At 41.8% G+C, this 21,958-nt stretch overlaps 1 protein-coding gene and 1 pseudogene across 1 annotated transcript in view; one reads left to right on the forward strand and one right to left on the reverse strand.

Annotated features, from left to right (window-relative positions):
- The window catches only part of NXPE3 (neurexophilin and PC-esterase domain family member 3), a 44,173-nt gene that overhangs the window by 13,658 nt on the left and 8,557 nt on the right, over window positions 1-21,958 (forward strand). The window contains exons 3-4 of the mRNA XM_006143584.3: window positions 8,057-8,811; window positions 12,991-13,064. Of these exons, the coding sequence (XP_006143646.1) occupies window positions 8,057-8,811; window positions 12,991-13,064 (829 nt within the window). The remainder of the gene's footprint in view (window positions 1-8,056; window positions 8,812-12,990; window positions 13,065-21,958) is intronic.
- On the reverse strand, window positions 2,386-7,206 carry LOC102495114 (coiled-coil domain-containing protein 174 pseudogene; annotated as a pseudogene).

A 21,958-nucleotide genomic window follows, 5' to 3' on the forward strand; every position in this document is an offset into this window, starting at 1 on the left:
GGGGATGGCCACGCCGCAATCCCTTCTCCTCTATTCTCCTCTCGGGATCCTGGGCACGCACGCACACGTGCCCGGCATGAGTTTAAGCCACCAGGTCTGGGACTCAAACAGCGGTCGACTACATGAGAGTCCAGCAACATAGCCATTATGCTAACTGCTGGTCCCTATTATTCTTATTTTTTAAATTTGGTATAGGTCACATGCTCACCAGAGAGAGAGACAAAGAAAGAGACAGAGAGAGAGAGAAAGAGAGAGGGAAAGTGAGAAAGAAAGACACCAGGTCTGAGACTCAAGCCACAGTTGGCCATGTGGGAGTGTGTGTGTATAAAAGCATCCATTATGCTAACTGCTGGTCCCTATTATTCTTATTTTTTAAATTTGGTATAGGTCACATGCTCACCAGAGAGAGAGACAAAGAAAGAGACAGAGAGAGAGAGAAAGAGAGAGGGAAAGTGAGAAAGAAAGACACCAGGTCTGAGACTCAAGCCACAGTTGGCCATGTGGGAGTGTGTGTGTATAAAAGCATCATTTATTTAATTTAATTTATTTATTTTTAAAAATTTGACCAGAAAGACAGAGAGAGAGAGAGAAGGAAAGTGAGGAGTCAAGCCGCTGGGTCTGAGATTTGAACTGTGGTCAGCCATGGGGAGTCCAGTGCCGTAACCACCATGCCAACTGCTGGCCTTATATATATATATACTTTAAAAAATTTTTCCTAGAGGGTTCATGTGCTCATCAGAGAGCTACAGAGAGAGAAAAGGAGGGAAAGTGAGAAAGCACCCTACATATAGGGGATAGTCATACCTCAATCTTTTCTCCTCCATTTCTTTTTTGGGGATTTTAGGCACGCATACACCTGTACCTGGAGGGGTTTTTTAAGCTGCCAAGTTTTCAACTTGAACCATGCAGTTGGCCATGTGGGATCCAGCCAACTTAACCATCATGGCACCAAGTGGCTGGAGGTCATACTGAATATATCTTTTTTTTCTGGAGAGGTTTTATTTTTATTTATTTATTTAGTTAGTTATGCACTCACCAGAAAGAGAGGAATTACCCCAAAGGGGGGATGGCCACACTGCAATCCCTTCTCCATTCTCCTCTCATGATCTTAGGCATGCACGCACATGTGTCTGGTGTGATTTAAGCGCCGGGTCTGGGACGCGAACTGCGGTCGACTACGTGGGAGTCCAGCATCGTAGCCATTATGCCATCTACTGGTCCTAGTACTGAATATATCTTTTTTTTTTTTTTTGGAGAGGTTTTCGCTGTAGGGCGCGTGCGCTCGCCAGACAGACAGAGAAAGAGACATAGAGACAGAAAGCGAGAAATCACCTCCCAGGGGGGATGGTCACGCCGCAATCCCTTCTCCTCCATTCTCCTCTCGGGATCCTGGGCACGCACGCACACGCGCCCGGCATGAGTTTTAAGCCACCGGATCTGGGACGTGAACCACGGTCGACTACGTGGGAGTCCAGCGACATAGCCACTACGCTAACTGCTGGTTCCCAGTACTGAATATATCTTAACTACCATTGTAAATGAGGAAGAAAATGCTCCTCCATTATTTCACATTTGCCTTTCATTAGTTATGTATTTATGCATCATTGGCTTTTATAGTCTTTAGACATATTTATGTAAGTATAACTAAAGCTAATGTGCATTCTTTATGGATTGGTTCATATACATAAAAATGAATATAATTTACATTGTGATTATGTAGATGTTACTCACTGTAGAACACAATCCTGTGAAACCAAACCTATATCTCTTGGAAAAGAATGTTCTATTTTTTTTATACTACATCATTTACTTAATCATGCTTCGTTTTGATTTGCTTCATATATATATTTTAATTTCCAGAGGGCATGTGCAACCACTAGGGGGAGATAGAGGAAGAAAGCACCCCACAGTGGGAAATGCTCATACCTCAGTCTCTTCTCCATTTCTCTGTCCTTTTGGGATTTGGGGCACATGTGCACATGAGCCTGGCATATTGTTCAAGCTGCTGACTCTGGAACTTGGACCATGGTTGACCATGTGGGATCTGGCTCCCTTTGACCATTTGGCTATAGAGCTGGCCTTTGCTTCGTGGTTTTTTTTTTTTTTTTTTTTTGCTATAGGGCGCATGTGCTCACCAGAAAGGCAGAGAGAGACAGAGAGACAGAAAGCGAGAAATCACCCCCCGAGGGGGATGGCCATGCCGCAATCCCTTCTCCTCCATTCTCCTCTTGGGATCTTGGGTATGCACGCACATGTGCCTGGCATGAGTTTAAGCCACTGTATCATCCAGAATCTCAAAGGTGATTGGGTGGGCTGGTGGCAGGCTGCTGGGACCTGAACAGATGGCTTGCATGAAAAGCCGGGTTTGTGGCTCTGGTCAGAACGCTACTGCCCTGGGTCACTGAGTGCCAGCCCAGGCCTGCTCCTTCTCAGTGGTGGAGAAAACTTGGGATCTCTCCTAGACCAGAGATCTGACTGCCTCTTCAGTCAGTATCCAAAGGAAAAAACTCTTAGCCTCAGTCCCACTCCCTGTTGTGTGGCAATCTAGGCTTGGTATCCTTCCTCTCTCGGAGAGCCTCCACTTTGCTACGCGGGCCAGTAGAGTGTGGAGCTGATGCAGCCTCTGGTTCAGGTGGCAAAGGTCCAATAACATCTCCATCTTCGTTTTCTCCTTTTGTTCCATCTTCTTTTGATTTTTTCCATCTTTTTCTGTTGAAATTTGCAGTCTTGCTTTTAACATGGCCTTTCTATTTCCTTTGTGTTTTCTTGTTTTGTTTTCTGATCTTTGTCTGTTTATGCAGCATCTCTGAAGTTTTTCTTTGCTTTTTTCTCAACTCTTTGTCTTGGGCAAAGGCAAAATAATCACACCAAGTTGCCAGGCCTCATTTTCCTGAATGTCTTCATAATGTATGGGCCCCATTGGCCTCTTCAGGGCCTCCCTCTTTTCTTCCCATTGTTGGCGCTGAAGTTCTTTCCTCATATCTTCAGACAACAAAGTTTTCTCATTAGTGGGCCTGATGAAAAGTCTCCCCTGAAGATTTTTGTCCATCTCCAGCAGATCTGGCTCAGCCTCTCTCACATAGCGCCATATCGCCCTAAGGAGTTCATATAATCCACCCATTCTTCGCTGGGGTCCTGGGGAGGAGGTGTGTCTTTCAGAAATATTTTCTTCTTCATCATCCCTTTTTCTTGCTTTGTGGGAATCTGTGTTGGCACCAAATGCCTCCATTTGTTTGCATTTGTCTATGATCTGCAGGAAATCTACGAGGTACATACCCTCCATTTTTTCATCTGTAAAGTCTCCTTGGTCATTTTTTCATATAATTTGGCTTTTTCTTCCAATTTTTCCCTTGCGTTGTCTACTGTCTTCTGTTCCTCTCCTGTTCGGCATCCTTCTCAGCTTGATTTGAAACTCTCATGTTCTGTTCACTCCAGATACTTGGTTTCTTATAGTTGCCTTTGGATTCCCCCAAACCCCAGAATCTTTCAGAAGCTTCTCTTGTTTGAATTCTACTTGTTTTTGGAAAAGCTCAACTTTAAGATCTACCAACGAAGAGCCCACGACATCCAAATACTTTTTCTTTTTCCTCGGTCTGTTGTGCCAGGGTGTGCCGAAGAACAGCCTTCAGGATCCCTGCAGTCCTCACTTGCTTCCTTCTGGTGCCTTCCCGCTCTTTTTATGTGTACTGAGCGCTCTCCAGACATGTTACCTGCTATTATTTTGCTTTTTATTGTATTCCTGGATGAGTTTCACTGTTAACTCCCATCTTTCACTTTCTTGGGTATTTCTTTATGTTTGCTGGATTAAGTCTTTAAGTCTTTTTCTAAATGGATACATGTGAAGTAATATTGCATGTATGACACTGTATTTTGCCCTCATGTATGATTTACATGTTTGTTTGTTTTTTTTAAGAGGTTTTTGCTATAGGGCACATGAGCTCACTGAAAAGACAGAGAGAGACAGAAAGTGAGAAATCACCCCCCAGGGGGGAATGGCCACACCACAGTCCCTTCTCCATTCTTCTCTCTGGATTTTGGACACTCTTGCACTGTGCCCAGTGTGACTGTAAGCCGCTGGGTCAGACTCGCCGCATCTGGGCCTCAAACCCTGGGTTTTGTAGTCCAAACCTATCAACATTCTTTTCAGAACCTTGGCAGCTTTTTTTCTGTGTCTTCTAGTGTACAGTGTTGCACAAGACAAGTCTTAATTCCAGTCAACTATTAGTTTTTTAAAATTGGTAACATTGTTTTTCTTTCTGGAAGCTTTTAAGAGTCTTCCCTTCCCTTTTCTTCTCTTCCCCTCCCCTCCCTTCCCTCTCCTCCTCTCTTCTCTTTTCCCCTTGCTTGGTATAGGGGATAGATGCTCACCAGAGAGAGAGAGAGAGAAGAGAAGAAAGTGCTCCCTGCCCCATGAGGAATAATTACACCACAATCTTTTCTCCTGCATCTTTTTTCTTTTTAGGATTTTGGGCACGCAATTTTTTAAAACTTAATTTTTTATTATCATAATCTCTTTTATATTACATTGAATCATGTACATCTTTACAGTGTATTATATATTTTTTCCCCAGCATGGTTACCATGCATATCAATCAAGACATAGACATTACTATCCTTATCATCATTTTTTTTTTTTTGACAATTTTTTTTTGAAAGGTTTCTGCTATAGGGTGAGTGTGCTCACCAGAAAGACAGAGAGAGACTGAGAGACAGAAAGCGAGAAATCACCCCCCAGGGGGGATGGGCCGTGCCACAATCCCTTCTCCTCCATTCTCCTCTCGGGATCTTGGGCACGCACACACACGCGCCCAGTGTGAGTTTTAAGCCACTGGGTCCGGGATGCGAACCGCAGTGGACTACATGGGAGTCCAGCGACATAGCCATTATGCTAACTGCTGGTCCCAAGAGAATGTAATTTGTCTTCAGTTCACATGCTCTTGACTAGCAGGCTTTTGCTTGTGTTTCAGATTGAGATTTTTGGACTTGGTCTTTTTAGTTAGTATTAGAATGAGTCGAGACTTTGAGACCATTGGGATGATTTTGTTTGTATAAAAAACATGAACCTTGGGGGCCAAAGTAGAGTATTATGGTTTGAATCATGGTTTGTCCCCCAGAGTTTCATGTTTTGGAATTCAGTCTTGGTGGGTGGTGATTGGATGGCTCCCAGAAATTCATGGGTTGAGACTTGATGATATTGATTGTATCCTGAAAAATATTAAGCAAAAACATAGTTCCTTTTGGTGCCCAGAGTGAGGCCTTTGGGTGTGATAATGTCATTAGGATGGGATTTCTGCGACTGAGTTATACCAGGTAATAAGCAAAAGAAAGAGACTAGAATGGCCGAGAGAAAGCTGTGTGGGTGCAGACCACATACTGCCCTGCTGGAAGTTCTGCCTTTTACCATTTGTGATACTTTTAGACTTTCCGAACACCATGTAGGATCCAGCAGCCTTAACTACCACCCCACTGGCTGGCCCCATGAAAGACATTTATTATTTCTTATAGAGTGTTTTTGATCTCTAGCATTAAAAACAACAACAACGACAAAAATTCTAAGAATTTGTTTCAGGCCAGCCAGTGGTTAAGGCAGCTGGATCCCACATGACTCATCTGTGTGGTTTGAGTCTCAGACCTGGTCGTTTGAAAATGCCAGATGTGTGGGTGTGCATGCCCAAAAATCCCTAGAGGAGAATGGAAGAGAAGGTGTGACTATCCTTCATGGGGGAGTGCTTTCTTATTTTCCCTCTCTTGTTCTCTCTCTGGTGAGTACACATGCCTTCTAGAAAAAAAAAAAAAAAAAGACTTTCCATTTCACTGCTTACAGTATCTACTGTCCTGGCGTGTTCTATTTTTTTCCCATAGAACTCTTAACATATTAATCATAGTTATTTGAAATTCTCAGTCTGATAAGTCTAACATCCGTGCCATATTTAAATCTGGTTCTGTTGGTTACTCTGTGTCTTCAAACTGTATTTTTTTTTCCTTTTAGTAAGCCTTATAATTTTTTGTTGAAAACTGGGTGTGAGAACCAGCAGTTAGCGTAATGGCTATGTCGCTGGACTCCCACGTAGTCGACCGCGGTTCGCATCCCAGACCCGGTGGCTTAAAACTCACGCCGGGCGTGTGTGCGTGCGTGGCCAAGATCCCGAGAGGAGAATGGAGGAGAAGGGATTGCGGTGTGGCCATCCTCCCTGGGGGGTGATTTTTTGCTTTCTATCTCTCTGTCTCTCTGTCTATCTGGTGAACGCACACTCCCTGTAGAAAAAACATCTACAAAAAAAAAAAGAAGAAAGAAAAAGAAAACTGGGTGTAATGTACTGGGTGAGAGGAACTCTGGTAAATAGACTCTTAGGTGCATGGCATTAAGGTGTGAGGAGAGAGTAAACACCCTATACTCCTGTTGTTAGGTTTCAGTTTTTTTAATTTTTATTTATTTATTTATTTTGGCCATAGGGCACATGTACTAGCTGGAAGAACAAAGAGGAAGTGAGAAATCCTCCCCCAGAGGGGATGGCCATGCCACAACTCCCTCTCCTTCACTCTCCTCCTGGGATTTTGGGTACACATGCACACATGCATGCCCAGCATGAGTTTCAAGCTGCCAGGTATGAGACTTGAACTATGGTCGGCCATGTGGGTGTCCAGTGCCTTAACCACCATACTGCCTGCTGGCCCCAGGTCTCAGTGAGCCTGTGCTCCTTGGTGTTGAACTTTACGAGTTCTCCCCCCCCCCACGCCCCCCCAAGGTCAGACTGGATAGCTAGAATGGGGTAGAGTTGGGTATTCCCTTTTTCTGGGTTGGTTAGGTTATGGTAAAACTCCAGGTTAGGTTCTGGTAAAATAGTTTCTCTTGAATGCTTTGAATACCGCCCCCACCCCCATTCACATGTTGAGATCCCCCTCCCCGCCAATTCCCATGTTGAGATTGGCTGTGTTAGAATTAAGAGAGTAAAACTTAGTCTGAGTGTGGTGTTGAAAGGTGAGGCCTTTGGAAGGAGATTAGATGAAATTTGTTGGGGTAGTCCTTTGCCTCTATCCAGAGCTAAAACTTGGTGGGTTTGTAGAGAAGGAGTGGACAGAGAGACTCATGGACTCAGGTGTTAGAATGTAGCCAGAAGACCCTTACAGATGTGGCCCTGGACCTGGAACCTCTAAACCATGAGCTGAATAAACCTCTACTTTTAGAATTTACCCAGTTTTAGGCATTTTATGTTATTAACAACAGAGTGAACTAGAACAATAGGCTTTGTTAAGAAGAGCACAGTTTTGACGTATTTCTTTCTTTCTTTTCTTTTTTTTTTTTTGGAGAGGTTTTTGCTATAGGGCACATCACTCGTCAGAAAGACAGAGACAAAAAGCGAGAAATCACCTCCCGGGGGATGGCCACGCCGCAATCCCTTCTCCTCCATTCTCCTCTTCAGATCTTGGGCATGCACGCACATGCGCCTGGCGTGAGTTTAAGCCACTGAGTCTGGGACTAGAACTGCGGTCAACTACATGGGAGTCCGGCAACATAGCCATTACACCAGCTGCCTGTCCCAAGTTTTGGCCTATTTTGAAATGGTTCCCTTTTCTCTTTTCCCCTGCTGGAGGCCTAAGGGGATTTTTCTCCTGATTCGCTGTGAGAACCTGGTAGAGCTCCTGGACATGAAAGTCACAATGGAGAGAGACAGAGAAGGAAGAGGGAGAGTAAAAGTGAGAAAGCACCCCCCAGGGATGATCATCACTCCTTAGTCCTTTCTCCTCCATTCTACGCACACATACTCGGCATGTTTTTCAAGCTGCCAGGTCCGAGCCTCATCTGTCCAGTCAGCAGTGTGGGTCCTGCCCCCTTAACCACCATGCCACCTGGCTGGCCTGAAGGGGGAGCCCTTTACTAATTTATTTCTCATCTTGATTTTATTGTGTTACAATAAGATAGCTCTGTAAAACTCACAGTGTTTGAAAGTATGTCATCCCAAGTTTATTTACTTTTTTAAATGTAAGTTTGAACTGAAGCAGATTTGTTTGTCTGAATACTCAGTGATTGACTGAGTATTTCTGTCTTTCTCCTCAGTATTTAGACCATGAGACCATTTCAGCCACATTCATCGACAGCAGTGGGCAGTTTGCTTCCTCCCAGCTGACAGTAGTTAGCCGGAATCCCTACTGTGGCTATGAGCACCAGACTCTGTCCAGCCGGGAGCGTGTGGAGGAGGACTCGTTGCTGGCTGCCTTGCAGTGGCAGGTGCCTGACATGGGCCTGGTCCCATTTGTGAAGAGCACTGACCCTTCTTCCAGCTACTTTGTCATCTTGAACTCTGCAGCCTACTTTGAGGTGGGAAGCCAGTTGGAGGTGCTGGTTCATGTTCATGATTTTCAAAGAAAGCCCAAGAAGTATGGTGGAGACTACCTGCAGGCCAGAATCCACTCTCCTAGGCTACAGGCAGGCGCTGTGGGCAGAGTAGTAGACTACCAGAATGGGTTTTACAAGGTGTTTTTTACTTTGCTCTGGCCAGGCAGAGTTAAAGTGTCTGTATCTCTGGTCCACCCCAGTGAAGGAATCAGAGTTCTTCAGCACTTACAGGAAGAGAAACCAGACAGGGTCTATTTCAAGAGTCTCTTCCGTTCAGGAAGAATTTCTGAAACCACTGAGTGCAACGTTTGTCTTCCTGGGAGTCTGCCCTTATGTAACTTTACAGATCTCTACACTGGAGAGCCTTGGTTCTGCTTCAAACCAAAGAAGCTCCCTTGCAGCAGCAGAATTAATCATTTCAAAGGTGGCTACCTGAAGGGCCTCCTAACAGCAGCAGAGAGTGCTTTCTTCCAGAGGTATGTGCTCCTTCTCTTAGGGGGTAATTTAAAGAGTGTTTTTTTCCCGTGGTCCTTGTCCCATTTAAGAGACTTTCTTATTTTGAGTATGTGTTCCTTATAACTCTCTTTGAGTCAATTTGGAAGAGGTGATATATAAAAATAAACTCAGACTTGTATTTTTTATTAGTGTTTGTATATATGTATGTATATATATGTATATATATTTAGAAAGAGGGTCTTGTCATTTTGTCCTGGCTGACCTTGAACTTTTGATCCTGCCCCAGCCTCCCAAGTAAGACTACAGGCATGTGCCACTGTACCAGGGTATTAGTGAATATTTTCAAAAATGCAACTTTGTGCTTGTCCAAGTTAAAATGAAAGACATTTTACTTTTGAATTTTTGTTCTTTACCCTCAGACCTGTGTTTTACTTTAGAACTACAAGGCATATTTATAGCTAAATAGGTAAGGTCACTTATTCACAGAACAGATTTCTAAAAATCATCTAAGAATAGGGTTGCTAGTGGTCTAGCAGTAGGGCTGCTATTTAAAATTTGTGTTTAATAAACTAAAACATTTTGGGTTGGTCCCATGGCTTAGTGGTTAAGGAACTAGATCCTACATGGCCAACCTTGCAGTTTAAATCCTGGCCCTGGAGGCTTCTAAAATACCTTGGGGATGTGTGTGTACATGCCTCAAATTCTGACAAGGTGGAGAAATGGAGAAGGGAGTTTGGCTTGACCGTGCTCTACTGTGGGGTACTTTCTGCCTCTCCCTCTCTGTTTCTCTGTCTCTCTCTGGAGAGTGCACATGCCCTCTGGCAAATTAAAAACGAAGCCAAACAAAAAACAAAAATAATTTTTAAGTGACATATGCTAGTTTTTTCTTTTAAAGCTAGTGTCTTGCTATGTTGCGCTCCTCCTTCCACAGCCCCCTGAGTAGCTGGAACTAATGCCTGTATCTCCACAGCAGGCTTTTTAGTGTGGGTCAGGAATCTAATTTGGACCTCCCATGTGGCCCTAGCCTGCTGAGTAATAGTGTCTGTGAATAGGTGCTACACTACTGGACTGACATGTATTCGTTTTTAAAATCTTTTAGTATTTATTGATCAAAAAATGACTGAGTATGTCACCATTGCTAGGGTGACTTAATAAGCATAGGAAGTCAGGAATACCATAGGAAACTATGTTAAAATTATTATAGTATTGTGCTCAAATTCTTATTTTGAATATAAGCATAAAACTTTTTTAGCATACTAATATATGGGATAATGTATAGAACAGAATGTATGGGATCAGTATGAATTAATTTTTTTTTTTTTTTTTTTTGCTATAGGACGCGCGCGCTCGCCAGACAGACAGAGAGAAACAGAGAGACAGAAAGGATGTGAACCAGAAGTTAGTGTAATGGCTATGTCGCTGGACTCCCACGTAGTCAACCGCGGTTCGCGTCCTGGACCCGGTGGCTTAGAACTCACGCTGGGCACATGTGCGTGTGTGCCCAAGATCCTGAGAGGAGAATGGAGGAGAAGGGATTGCAGCGTGGCCATCCCCCCTGGGGGGTGATTTCTCGCTTTCTGTCTCTCTGTCTCTGTCTGTCTGGTGAGCGCATGCGCCCTATAGCAAAAACCTCTCCAAAAAAAAGAAAGCAAGAAATTCTAGCACTGAAAACAAAAATTCCTATGAATCCAGAAGGATAAAATAATGTCTTATTACTTGCATATTCTGGGTGAGGTTGGTGGATAGCACATTGTAGAAGAACATAGCAACAGTCTAGGAGATCAGGAGATGGCCTAATGGTTATGTCACTGGACTCCCACATAGTTGACTGTAGTCTGAGTCCCCGACTCGGCAGCTTATGCTCACACTGGGCATGTGTGCGTGCATACCTAAAATTCTGCGAGGAGAATGGAGGAGAAGGGATTGTAACATGGCCTTTCCCCCTGGGGAGTGATTTCTTGCTTTCCGTCTCTCTTTGTCTCTCCAGTGAGCACATGTACCTTATAGCAAAAATCTCTCTTAAAAAAAAAAATCTATATACCTGGGTGTTTGCTGGGAAGACAGTGTCTGAGGTGTTAAAGTTTTTGGAACCGAAACATTTGATAGAGTCCTGATCATTGATTTTCATTTTCCCATCTTGTCCTCTGCTAAGGTTCTGAAATATTTTATCAGGCTATAAAAAAAGAGAGCAAGACAGAAATTGATAAATTGTTTTGTTAGTTTTTTGCTATAGGGTGTGTGTGTGTTTCCTGGAGAGGCAGTAAGGAGGAAAGTGAGAACTCACCCTCCATTGGGATGGCCATACCTCAGTCCCTCTCTTCCATTCTCCTCCTGGGAATTTGGGCACACATGCACAGACACCCAGTGAGTCTGCTGTGTTTTTCAAACTGCCAGGTTTGGGACTCGAACTACGCTATTGACCATTTGGGTCTACCTACCTTAACCAGTACGCCATTTACCTGACCAGAAAATGTACTTTGGATTTGCCTTATTTTTTTACATATACCTAGATTGAGGTCAAGTATTTTTGCAGGAAAATTGTAGAGAAAATTTTCCCGCAAGTATTTTTATATAAAATTGTATTTTTCAGCAAAACTATTATGGAAAAATAAATTATATATTTTTTCTTACAATAAAACTCTAAGCCCATAAAAGAAGTTTATATATACTCTCTTAAAAGTCATGTTCTCTCATAAATATTATTAAACTATAAATTTTTTTTTTTTTTTTTTTTTTTTTTTTGAGAGGTTTTTCGCTATAGGGCGCGTGTGCTCGCCAGACAGACAGAGAGAGACATAGAGACAGAAAGCGAGAAATCACCCCCCAGGGGGGATGGTTACGCTGCAATCTCTTCTCCTCCGTTCTCCTCTCGGGATCTTGGGCACACACGCACATGCGCCCGGCGTGAGTTTTAAGCCACTGGGTCCGGGACACGAACCGTGGTTGACTACATGGGAGTCCAGCGACATAGCCATTACGCTAACTGCTGGTTCCCTAAAATTCTATTCTTTAATGTAGCTAGCCTGATATATTTCCTTCATTAGATGTTTTTTGTCTGTCTCCTCTGTTAAAATGTTAGTTCCACAAAGGAGGAGAGGCTTTTTTTTTTTTTTAACTGTTATAGCTCTAGGATATCGGACAGTGTCTAGAACAGGGTAGCAGCTTCACAAGTATTTAGATGATTGAATATTTTCTGAAATCAGTGAAATAAGAAAAAATCTTGACTGCATATCAAGAGTTTGAAAAGTTAACATTCTATTTCTTGGTTTGTTTTTGGTCTAAGTGAAAAAGGCCTGGGACCAGCAGGTGGCATTATAGTTAAGGTTCTAGACTTCTACATGGCTGTCTGTGGTTCTAATCTTGGACCAGGTGGCTTGCTTTCTCTCTTTCTCTCTTCCTCTCTCTGGTTAGCACATGTGCCCTATGGCAAATTAAAATAAGTAAATATTTTTCATAAAGAAAAAGGCCTATTTATTGTGACCCAGTCTCTGCAGTAATTACGCTAGGTTTTCCATAGGGCAGGTGCCACCACACCCAATTACACTGGGTTTTCAGTATTCTTCTCCTGGACTTTATCCTCCCCCAGTTTTTCAAAAGTGTTTACTAAGCGTTGTTTAGGGCCTGTGATAAATGTGAACACCATGAAGGTGAAAGAGGCATCAGCCATCTTTTCGAGCAGTGTATATTTTAGTAGGGAGAAAGACACTACAGAGTGATAGTGATGATGGAGTATGTACCTGGGGTAAGTGTCTTGAGCAGGACTCATCTCAGATTTAGGCAAGGTTTAAGAATTGGATACAGGACTTAATGCTGCTTAAACTTGCAGCCTGAAAACTAGGTAATGACAAAAGAGACACCCTTCTCAGTGCCAGCCATCTCTGAGTCCAAGGTGAGTAAGTAATTCAAACCAGTGCCGGTTACTTGGGAGTTCGCACTCGGAGAACTGGCTAAGCAGTATGCAGCACAGTGAAAAATGACTAGGAATATGGCTAAGTCCTCTTCAGTTTATCCAAGTAACCTACCTTTTACAAGACCGCTAATGCATTAGGTATTAATTGTATTGGTTAACCCTTACAAATATATTTTGTTATAATAAATGTCTGTGAAATTATGTCCATTTTTTTCACTTGCAAATAAAGAAATGTAACCGAAAATAATGTCCCTAAATTTAAGCTTGTGCTTTTTTATTCTTCTTAAAGTGGTGTCAATATCAAAATGCCAATCAACTCCAGTGGACCTGATTGGGTGACTGTGATTCCCAGGAGAATAAAAGGTAAAAATAAAAGGAATGAGCTCAATGATTTGTTGTTTTCTTGCTAAGTGGGTTGAGGCTCTTGCCATTCACTGATGCTGCAAAAACTTTTTTTCCCTTGAGGCCAGCATGTGGCATGGTGGTTAGGGGGCTGGACTCTCACATGGTTGACAGTGGTTCAAATCCTGGACCTGGCAGCTTGAAACTCATGCCAGGCATGTATGTATGCATGCCCAAAATACTAAGAGGAGAATGAAGGAGAAGGTATTGTGGCGTGGCCATCCCCCTGGCGAGGTGGTTTCTCATTTTCTCTCTCTGTCTTTCTATGTCTCTGGTAAGTGCACACACCTTATAGCAAAAATCTCTTAAAAAAAAAACAAAAACTTTTCTTCTCTTTAATATGCCATGGTTACTTCTGGGTACACAGTATTTTAAGAGTTTTCAATTGAATGTCAATTGTTTTAAAAATCTGGAGATACATCTGTAAATGAAGACTTCTGGTTTTTCATGACAAAAGAAAATCACAATTTGATTGATGTTAAAATAAGTGTTTGATTGAAAAAAATTAGTTAGACTTGTTTTTATGTAATTCTGAATTTTGCTATTTATGCTCATGTAAAAGTTGTCTTTTTCCTGTATCCTCCACTTCTGTTTGTTTTTTTCAAGAGCCTTTAAAGCAGTGTTGTCCAATGGGGTACCCACTAGCCACATGTGGCTATTTAAATTTAATTAAAATTAAATAAAAATAAGCACTCAGCTCTTCAGGTACATGTATTTGATAGCAGTGTCTGGCTGTTGGCTATCATGTTGGATACCATTTTATATAGACCCTATCCATCATTGTAAAACATTCTGCTGGGCATCACTGCTCTAGCAGTATTCAAGAACAAATATGGAAATTTAAAAATCAAAACATCGGGTTGATGAATGGTGTCTGTCCTCAAAGTACGGTCTCTGGGTCAACAGTATCAGCATTACCAGAGGACTTGCTAGAACTGAAAATTCTCAGGTTCTACCTCAGACTGCTGAACTAAGCTCAGGCTGGTGGGACCCAGCCCTCTGTGTTTCAGCAGACTTTTCAGGTAATTCTTATTATTAGTGTAGGACGTTATTAATGATAAAAGAACAAAATTCAGGGGAACAAAATGAATGTATTATGTTTTCACAGGATGGACATATATATTTGTAAAATTTAGCTATGATTTTTTTCCCCTTTCTGCTAGGAGGTGCCATAGTTATTTATTGGAAGAAGAAAACAATGAAACAGCAAACACATTTCTTAATAAGTTCAGTTTGTTAAAATCTTGTTAAATCATCTAGGTCAAGGGAAAGTAAAAATAATCAAAGAGGGTCCCTGGAGGAAAAACTTGTGTCTGATAACTGGGAGACCACTTGAGAGGGGACAGGGAGGAATTCATGTTCTGAAGAGAAGGAACCCTGACCCCATTGCTTCTCTTCCCTCTCACCCACTGAACCCCACCAGAAACTACCAGGACACCTGGAGTAAAAGCTTCAAGTTCAGTAGTCACTCTCTCTCAAATATAAAAAGCAGTTATAATTCAACTGAACACAGGAACTTGTTTGCAAAGTTACGGGGAACCTAGACAGTGTATAAAAAGTTAGGTTAAGGATGATTTTGTGCTTTTGTTGTGGGTGATTTGTGCTATGATGGTTTTTGGAAAGAAAGGATGAACATTATTAAGGAGGCTTATGCAGAGGGCAGGCAAGGTCCATGTAGCTGTTGAAAGCATATTAATAGTATCCTACATAGCACATGTTGCCAACACTTTTGCCACAGGAGCAATATATATAATACATAAATCATAAGGTGGTTATTAGCCTTGTGTGAGCAGTGGGGAAGGAATTGAAGAGTAAGGACCATCTCAATAAGGGCAGCTTTTCCTTAGTTCCTACTGCTTTGTTACCTAGAAGGAAAAACCCATTGCATCCAGATCTGTGGATGTTTGTTATAAGTGCCAGTGGGTACATGGCACTTGGCAGAGAGAGATGGAGGGATGTATGTGTGTGTGTGAGCACCCTCCAATGGGAAGTGATGAAATCTCAATCCTTTTTCCTTTCTCTCTCAAAATCCTGTAGAGATTTTGGGAATGCACACATGCACTTGCTCCCGTTATATTTTCAAGCTACTAGGACTGGGATTTGAACTGTGGTCAGCCATGTGGAATCCAGTTTCCTTAATCACTAGGCTATGGGGCTGGCTCTCTGAATTTTTTTTTTTCATGAAAAATCAGAAATCTTAATTTTCAGATAAACTTCCAGATTTTAAAATATTAACATTCAATCTAAACTTTAAAAATATTGTGTGGACTAGATAAAATTTGTGGCCCACATGCAGCTGCTATTCTATACCTCTGGTCTTTACTATTGCATGAATCCAGTCTTGGCTAATGAGGATTCCAGTCTTTCCTAATGAGGAGCTAGATTTGATTTACTTGAACTTAATAAATTTAGAGGCTACATACAAGAAGCATCATTACTGAAAATACTTAGCTTTTATCATCTGGTCTCAATCCCACAGCCAGGGTGTCAGTAGACATGGTGTCATCAGTTTTACTGCTTTCTAAACTTGTTCCTATCTGACATCCTCAGGAGACCCCATCTCACTACCATATCCATCCATCCATCCATCCATCCATCCATCCATCTCTTTCTTTTTATAATTTACTCTATGGCACTTGCCATAGAGAGGGAGGAGGAGAGGAAGAGAGGGGAAGGGAAAGTGAAAAGGCACCCTCTGGGGGAATGGCCAAGCTATAATCCCTTCTCCATTTTCCTCTCAGGATTTTGGGCACACATGCACATACACTTGTGTTTTTCAAGCTATTGGGTCCAGGACTTGAACCACATAGTTGGTCATATGGGATCCAACCTCCTTAACCACCACTGGCTGGTCCCATATCCACATTTATTACAACCCCAACTATCTGGCATGGCCACTTTGTAATGTCCCTGGATGTCTCTTGGAATGGTTGGTGGGGAGGACTTTTGAGTGATTTGCCTGTACTGGAAGGGTCTTGGAGATCAGCTGGGAAATGGCTGTGGGTTTGTGATGTACTATTTTGGTTAGAGAAAAGACAGATTCAGTAACTGGTGAGGTTTTTGATGGATTTTTAGAGGAAGAAAATAGCTGTGTATCAGTAAGAGCAGAATAACCTGGCTTTGAATGAGGAAATAATCTTGTAGCAGGTAAATAATTGCAAAGAAACAAGAAAGGAAATTGCTTTGTAAAATATTGTAGAGCCCAGCTTAGCAGAACTTCACTGTAGTGAACAGCTGGGGGCAGTCAAAGGTCCTAAATCAAGGCTCATACTTCTCCTTTCCTTCCTTTTCTTCTTCTATGCTAACATTCTCTTTTCACTTATTTGCTTAAACTTTCACCCACTAATTTCAGCATTCATCAGATCTTAACCTATAGTAATAATTTCTGTGGCATCCAAGGGCAACTTTATTCTCTCAATATTTATTAGTTGGAAATTTTCTATGAAAAGAGTTCCTTCTTATGCATTTGTTTGCTTATAGTAGTGTAGACTCATGATTATTTCATTCTGCGAGGTATAATTTAATTCAATAAACCTCCCTCCCCCCAAAATAATTACTCTGATTTTGGCATTTTGGCTTCTGGGTCCTTTTGACATACTTACATCTCTGTCTCTTTCTCTCTCTTGTTTTTTCCCCTCTGTGTACTTCCTTACTTTCAGGCACTACAAAATAGTTCAGACTTGGGGCTAGCATGTGGCCTGGAGGTTAAGGTGGCTGGATCCCACATGGCCGACTGAGTGGTGTGAGTCCTAGACCTGACAGCTTAAAAAAAAGCACCAGGCATGTATATGTGCAAGCCCAAAATCCCAAGAGGAGAAATGAAAGAAGAGAACGCATGTGGCATGACCATGCCCCCTGTCTCCTCAAGGTGATCACTTTCTCTCCCTTCCCCATCCTCCCCCTAGCAAGTGCACACACCCTTTAGCAAAATTTAAAAAGACAAACAAAAACTTCATGCTCATCTTGTATTGTTTTTTGGCTAGCCCTAGAAAGATATATATTCTTTTTCCTTTTATTATTTGACTTTATTTTTTCTTATGAAATTTTATTATTTATGTATTAGCTAATTAATTTTCTTATAAGATAAAATTATTCTGTGATAGTTAATTTGATGGTTTGCTTGAGCTTGCCAGTGCTACTGCCGTGCATGGTTATAATTCTAGTCAAATACAAAGTAATAGCAGGCTAGATGGTGGCATAGGGCTGGGGGTAGGTCATGGTGTTGAGAACTTACTGCAGGTGCTCTCTCTTTTTTTTTCTGTTTCTTTCACTTGTAGAAGACAAAAATATCTTTTTACAAAAGGGCAATGAAACAGTTTTTAATTAGGATAGACTGTCTTATCAAGGACAAATGTCTTGTTTCTGACAGGCTTTTCCAATAACATAATTACTACTAAATTTTTATTAGCACTTGTATCGTGGTCCCAAATCATCATAGCTAACTGGATTGGGGATCTTGATGGATTCTAACCTCATCAACAACTTGAACTCACAGTTTTGCAGGGAGCTTACTGAGAGTTTGGGGTAAGAGCAGAACTAATAGTGGCCCGACCTTGGTGGCATATGCAGTAGTCTATTAAACTGCTGTGTTGGAAGCCACATGGCTATCTGTGGTCAGCCTGAACACACTTGAAGTGCATACACACGCAGGATCCTGAGCTGAAGGGTTCGGGAATGATTGCAGCATGACAGGACGGTCAAGAGTACCTGTTTCTCTTGTGCATACATATACTTCTCTTTCATAAATAAAAATAAACTTAAAAGACTACATTTAGCAGTAAATAAACATATGAACATAGCCCTCACTATTTTTCTTTGAGGAATATTTCATATACAGTAGAGCACACATTATAGTATATAGTACAGTGAAGTTTTACATTTGTAAATGTCTTTGTTGACTGTGGTGGATGGAATACTAAGAAGACTCCCAGTGATCCATGCTTTTGAGTGTGGAAGGGCAAAAATGATGGAAATTACTCCCATGATTTGATTATTACCTAATAAAGTTGACCTTAAGAGAAAGAAAAATAATATCCTGGGTAGACTGGACCTTATCAGATAAGCCCTTAACAGAGACTAGGCTCTTTCTAAAGAAAGATTCAAAGTGTGAGAAGCGTTCTATATGATGGAGATTATTATTATTGTTATTATTACTTAAATAAAGAAGGACACATAGCAATTCCTGGCTACAACCTGCAAGAAAACAAGAAACCGAGTCTGAAAACTAAGAGACTGAATTTGGTCAGCAACTTCAGTAAGATTTCTGAAGGCTCTTCTCCAGAGAACACAGCCTTGCTGACACTCTGATTTTTAATTTGTGAGGCCCTGAGCAGTGAACTCAGCTACCCTCTGCCTTGGACCACTGATCTACAGAGCTATAGAATAACAGTGTTTCTTATTTTATTGTTTTCTATTTTAGCTCTTTTGCTATAGGGTGCATGCACTTACTGGGGAGAGACAGAGAGGGAAAATAAGAAATCCTCCAGGGGGGATGGCCATACTGTAATTTCTTCTCTTTTATTCTCCTTTAGGAATTTTGGGCACACATCCACACTCATCCAGCATGTGTTTGAAGCACTCAGGTCCCGGACTCATACTACACAACTGGCTATGTGGGATCCAGAACCTTAATCACCATGCCACCTACTAGCCCAAATGTCCCATTTTTAAACCACTAAATTTGTGATGATACAGCAATAGAAAACTAAAAAAAGTAATTACAATTTAGGTCAAGATATAGACTATTTGTAATATAGAGAATAGTTCCAGGATTTCAATATAACCCTCTACTGTTATGTAAGTTTTCACTCTGTCACAGTATTGAATTCTCACAAGTGTTAAAAAATAACTAGTAGTAACAGGGTCAGCAGATGGCATAGTAGTTACTTCACTGAACTCCCACATAACTGAAAATGGTTCACGTCCCAGACCCAATTACTTGAAACTCATTCTGTGCATGTATGTGTGTGTGTGTCTAAGATCCCAGGAGGAGAAGGGATTGCAGCATGGCCATCCTCCTTGGTGAGGGGTGATTTCTCACTGTCTCTGGTAAACATACATGCTCTAATGAAAATACCTCTTAACTAGTGCTTTACTGTTTTGCAGATGATGAAACCAAGGTCTAGAGACTCACCAAGTTTTCTTTTTTCTTTCTTTCTTTCTTTTCTTCTTTTATTTTTTTTTTTGAGAAGTGTTTGCTATAGGGCGCATGCATTTGCCAGAAAGACGGAGAGAGACAGAGAGACAGAAAGTGAGAAATCAACCCCCAGGGGAGATGGCCATGCCACAATCCCTTCTCCTCCATGCTCCTCTTGGGATCTTGGGCAAGCATGCATACACACCCAGCATGAATTTAAGCCACTGGGTCCACGACTCAGACCATGGTCGACTACATGGGAGTACAGCGACATAGCCATTATGCCAACTGCTAGTCCCCCAGGCTGTCATTTTGATACCTGTTCTATTTGAAAATAAGATGAGAGTTTTTTTTTTTTTTTAAAAATTATTTTATTTAACTTTATTTATTTATTCATTCATTTATTTCATTTTTAAAATTTGACCAGAGAGGGGCAGAGCAAGAGAGGAAGAGAGGGAAAGTGAGAGAGCAAGCCTCCAGGTCCAGGACTTGAACCGTGGTTGGCTATGTGGGAGTCCAGCGTCCTTAACCACCACACCACCTGCCGGCCCCGAGAGTTTTGTTTTTCTTTCTTTTTTTCCCCCTAGCTGCCAGGGGGCCCACATGCTTTCCAGATAGAGAACTTCCTAGTGATATGTGGTCATGTTAAAATCCTTTTTCTCCATTTTTCCATCCTCTAAGGATTTTTGGCATGCACAGACATGTGTCCAGAGTGTTTTCCAAACTACTGGGACTGAGATTTGAACCTTGGTCAAACATGTGAGATCTGCTTGCCTATGCACTGTGCTAACCACTGTGCTGTGGGCCAGCTCAAGATGAGACTTTAAGAGGTTTCTGGAGTCTCATAGTTGGAGAGGTGGAGTCAGATACAAACCAGGTGCTGTGACTCCTAGCATAGCATTTTTCTACTACCCTTTAATGACACCTTGGAGGTGAGGCCAGGGATATCGCTGTGTTTTGGTCTGTCAACAGTCATGAAATCTGTCAGCCCTCTAGTATACAAATACATCTGAGTGATGACTGAATCAGAAATGGTGCTTTATGCTGTGAGTGAAAACTGAACTAGTTAATTTAGGGATGAACCTTCTACCTGGTGTTGATTTTTTAGAAGATGGCAAAGGAGAAATACTATCACAATAAATGGGAGAAAGCTATTTTGAAGATGACTAGCCAATAATTGGAGAGACTAATTGGATATAGATAAAATACATCTTATTTAATTAACCTAGACAATCAAAGGACTATATCCCAACTTCCTGAGCTGATTGGGGAAGAGGAAGCCCACTCCTGCAACTCTATCAGTAATGAAATACTTGCCTTTGTAAACATCACTACTCTTCCCACTAACCTGTCTACAACTCTGAGAAATGTCAGCAAGCCACCCTGTTGCTTGCTTTCTTTACCTTTATATGACATTTGGATGAGCTATTCTTGGATGGCCAACTTTCTATGAATCTATAGGTATTTCTGCCCTATATAGCATTGTAATTTTCCTTTGTAAAGTGTTTAGCTTTTCAGGGACTAAAATATAAAGAAAAAAATTGAACTCCTATTGGGTTATAAGGGGAATTCACGGAGTAAACTCCAACTCAGATCACTATAATTACTGTGTAGATGAATCCTTCTCATATTCCCACATCTTACAGTGTAGCCAAACATCTCAACACACGCAGTCCTCTTTCCTTGTCCTGCTGACACGATACCAGGCTTCCCATGCTCGTCATTTCCTGGTGCAGGGAATTGTCTGATCCTATTTCTTCTCTTCCCCACCCCCCCCCAATAAGCCATGTGCTCTCCCTCCTCCTGCCTTTGAGTGCTTCTTAATTCTGCAGGTGACTCCTTAACATAAGACTCAGGGCTGTGTGTATTGCAGTTGTGTATACACACCCTCCCAGCTTTGACACGGTGCCCCTCTCATTCAGTTATTTCTGCATAGTCCTTTATGCCCTTTTTTCTCATTTTGTCCCAGTCATGGCCCAAATAGCCCTCATTATCACTAATGGATGATATGGGATGACATCCTTTGGAGGAAAATGGAAAGCATGGGCTTTTAAAAGAGAAACAAAGACATTTTTGAGAAGGAAAGACATAACTTGCAAATAATTAAAAGTGTCCCCACCCTTTTTTTGGGGAGGTTTTTGCTATAGGGCGCCTCTCTTTCTTGTCAGAGAGAGACAGAGAAAGAGAGAAATCACCTCCCATGAGGATGGCCATGTCACAGATCCTTCTCCATTCTTCTCTTGGGATTTTGGACATGCACACCTATGCGCCCGGCGTGATTTTCAAGCTGCCAGGGGTGGGAGTTCAGTGCCTTCACCACCACACTACTTTTTTTTTTTTTATAGACCACAGATTAGTTTATTTTTTAACACCCATCATGCCATGAATTCATAGGGAATAGGTTCCAGTAGTTCAGGCTCCTTTCCATTGGTTCTCACAAAGTGTGCTTCTCTGGGTGGAGCAGGCTGGCGCTTTAGTTGAACCTGGGTACCTTTCCCTTTGGCTTCTTTCTTTTTCTGGTCATTTTCCTTCACACGTTTTAGGAAGCTATCTCTGCTCTTAGAATGCTTAATATGCTCCATACACACACTGATTCTCTTGGCAAGAATCTTGCCCTTAACTTGTTTGTTCACAACAATGCCAACAGCATGCTGGGTAACATTGTAGACTCTTCCAGTTTTGCCATGGTAACATTTGTGGGGCATTCCTTTTTGAACAG

The sequence above is a fragment of the Tupaia chinensis genome, unplaced genomic scaffold (genome assembly GCF_000334495.1).
Source record: "Tupaia chinensis unplaced genomic scaffold, TupChi_1.0 Scaffold000100_1, whole genome shotgun sequence".
Classification (NCBI taxonomy): Eukaryota; Metazoa; Chordata; class Mammalia; order Scandentia; family Tupaiidae; genus Tupaia; species Tupaia belangeri.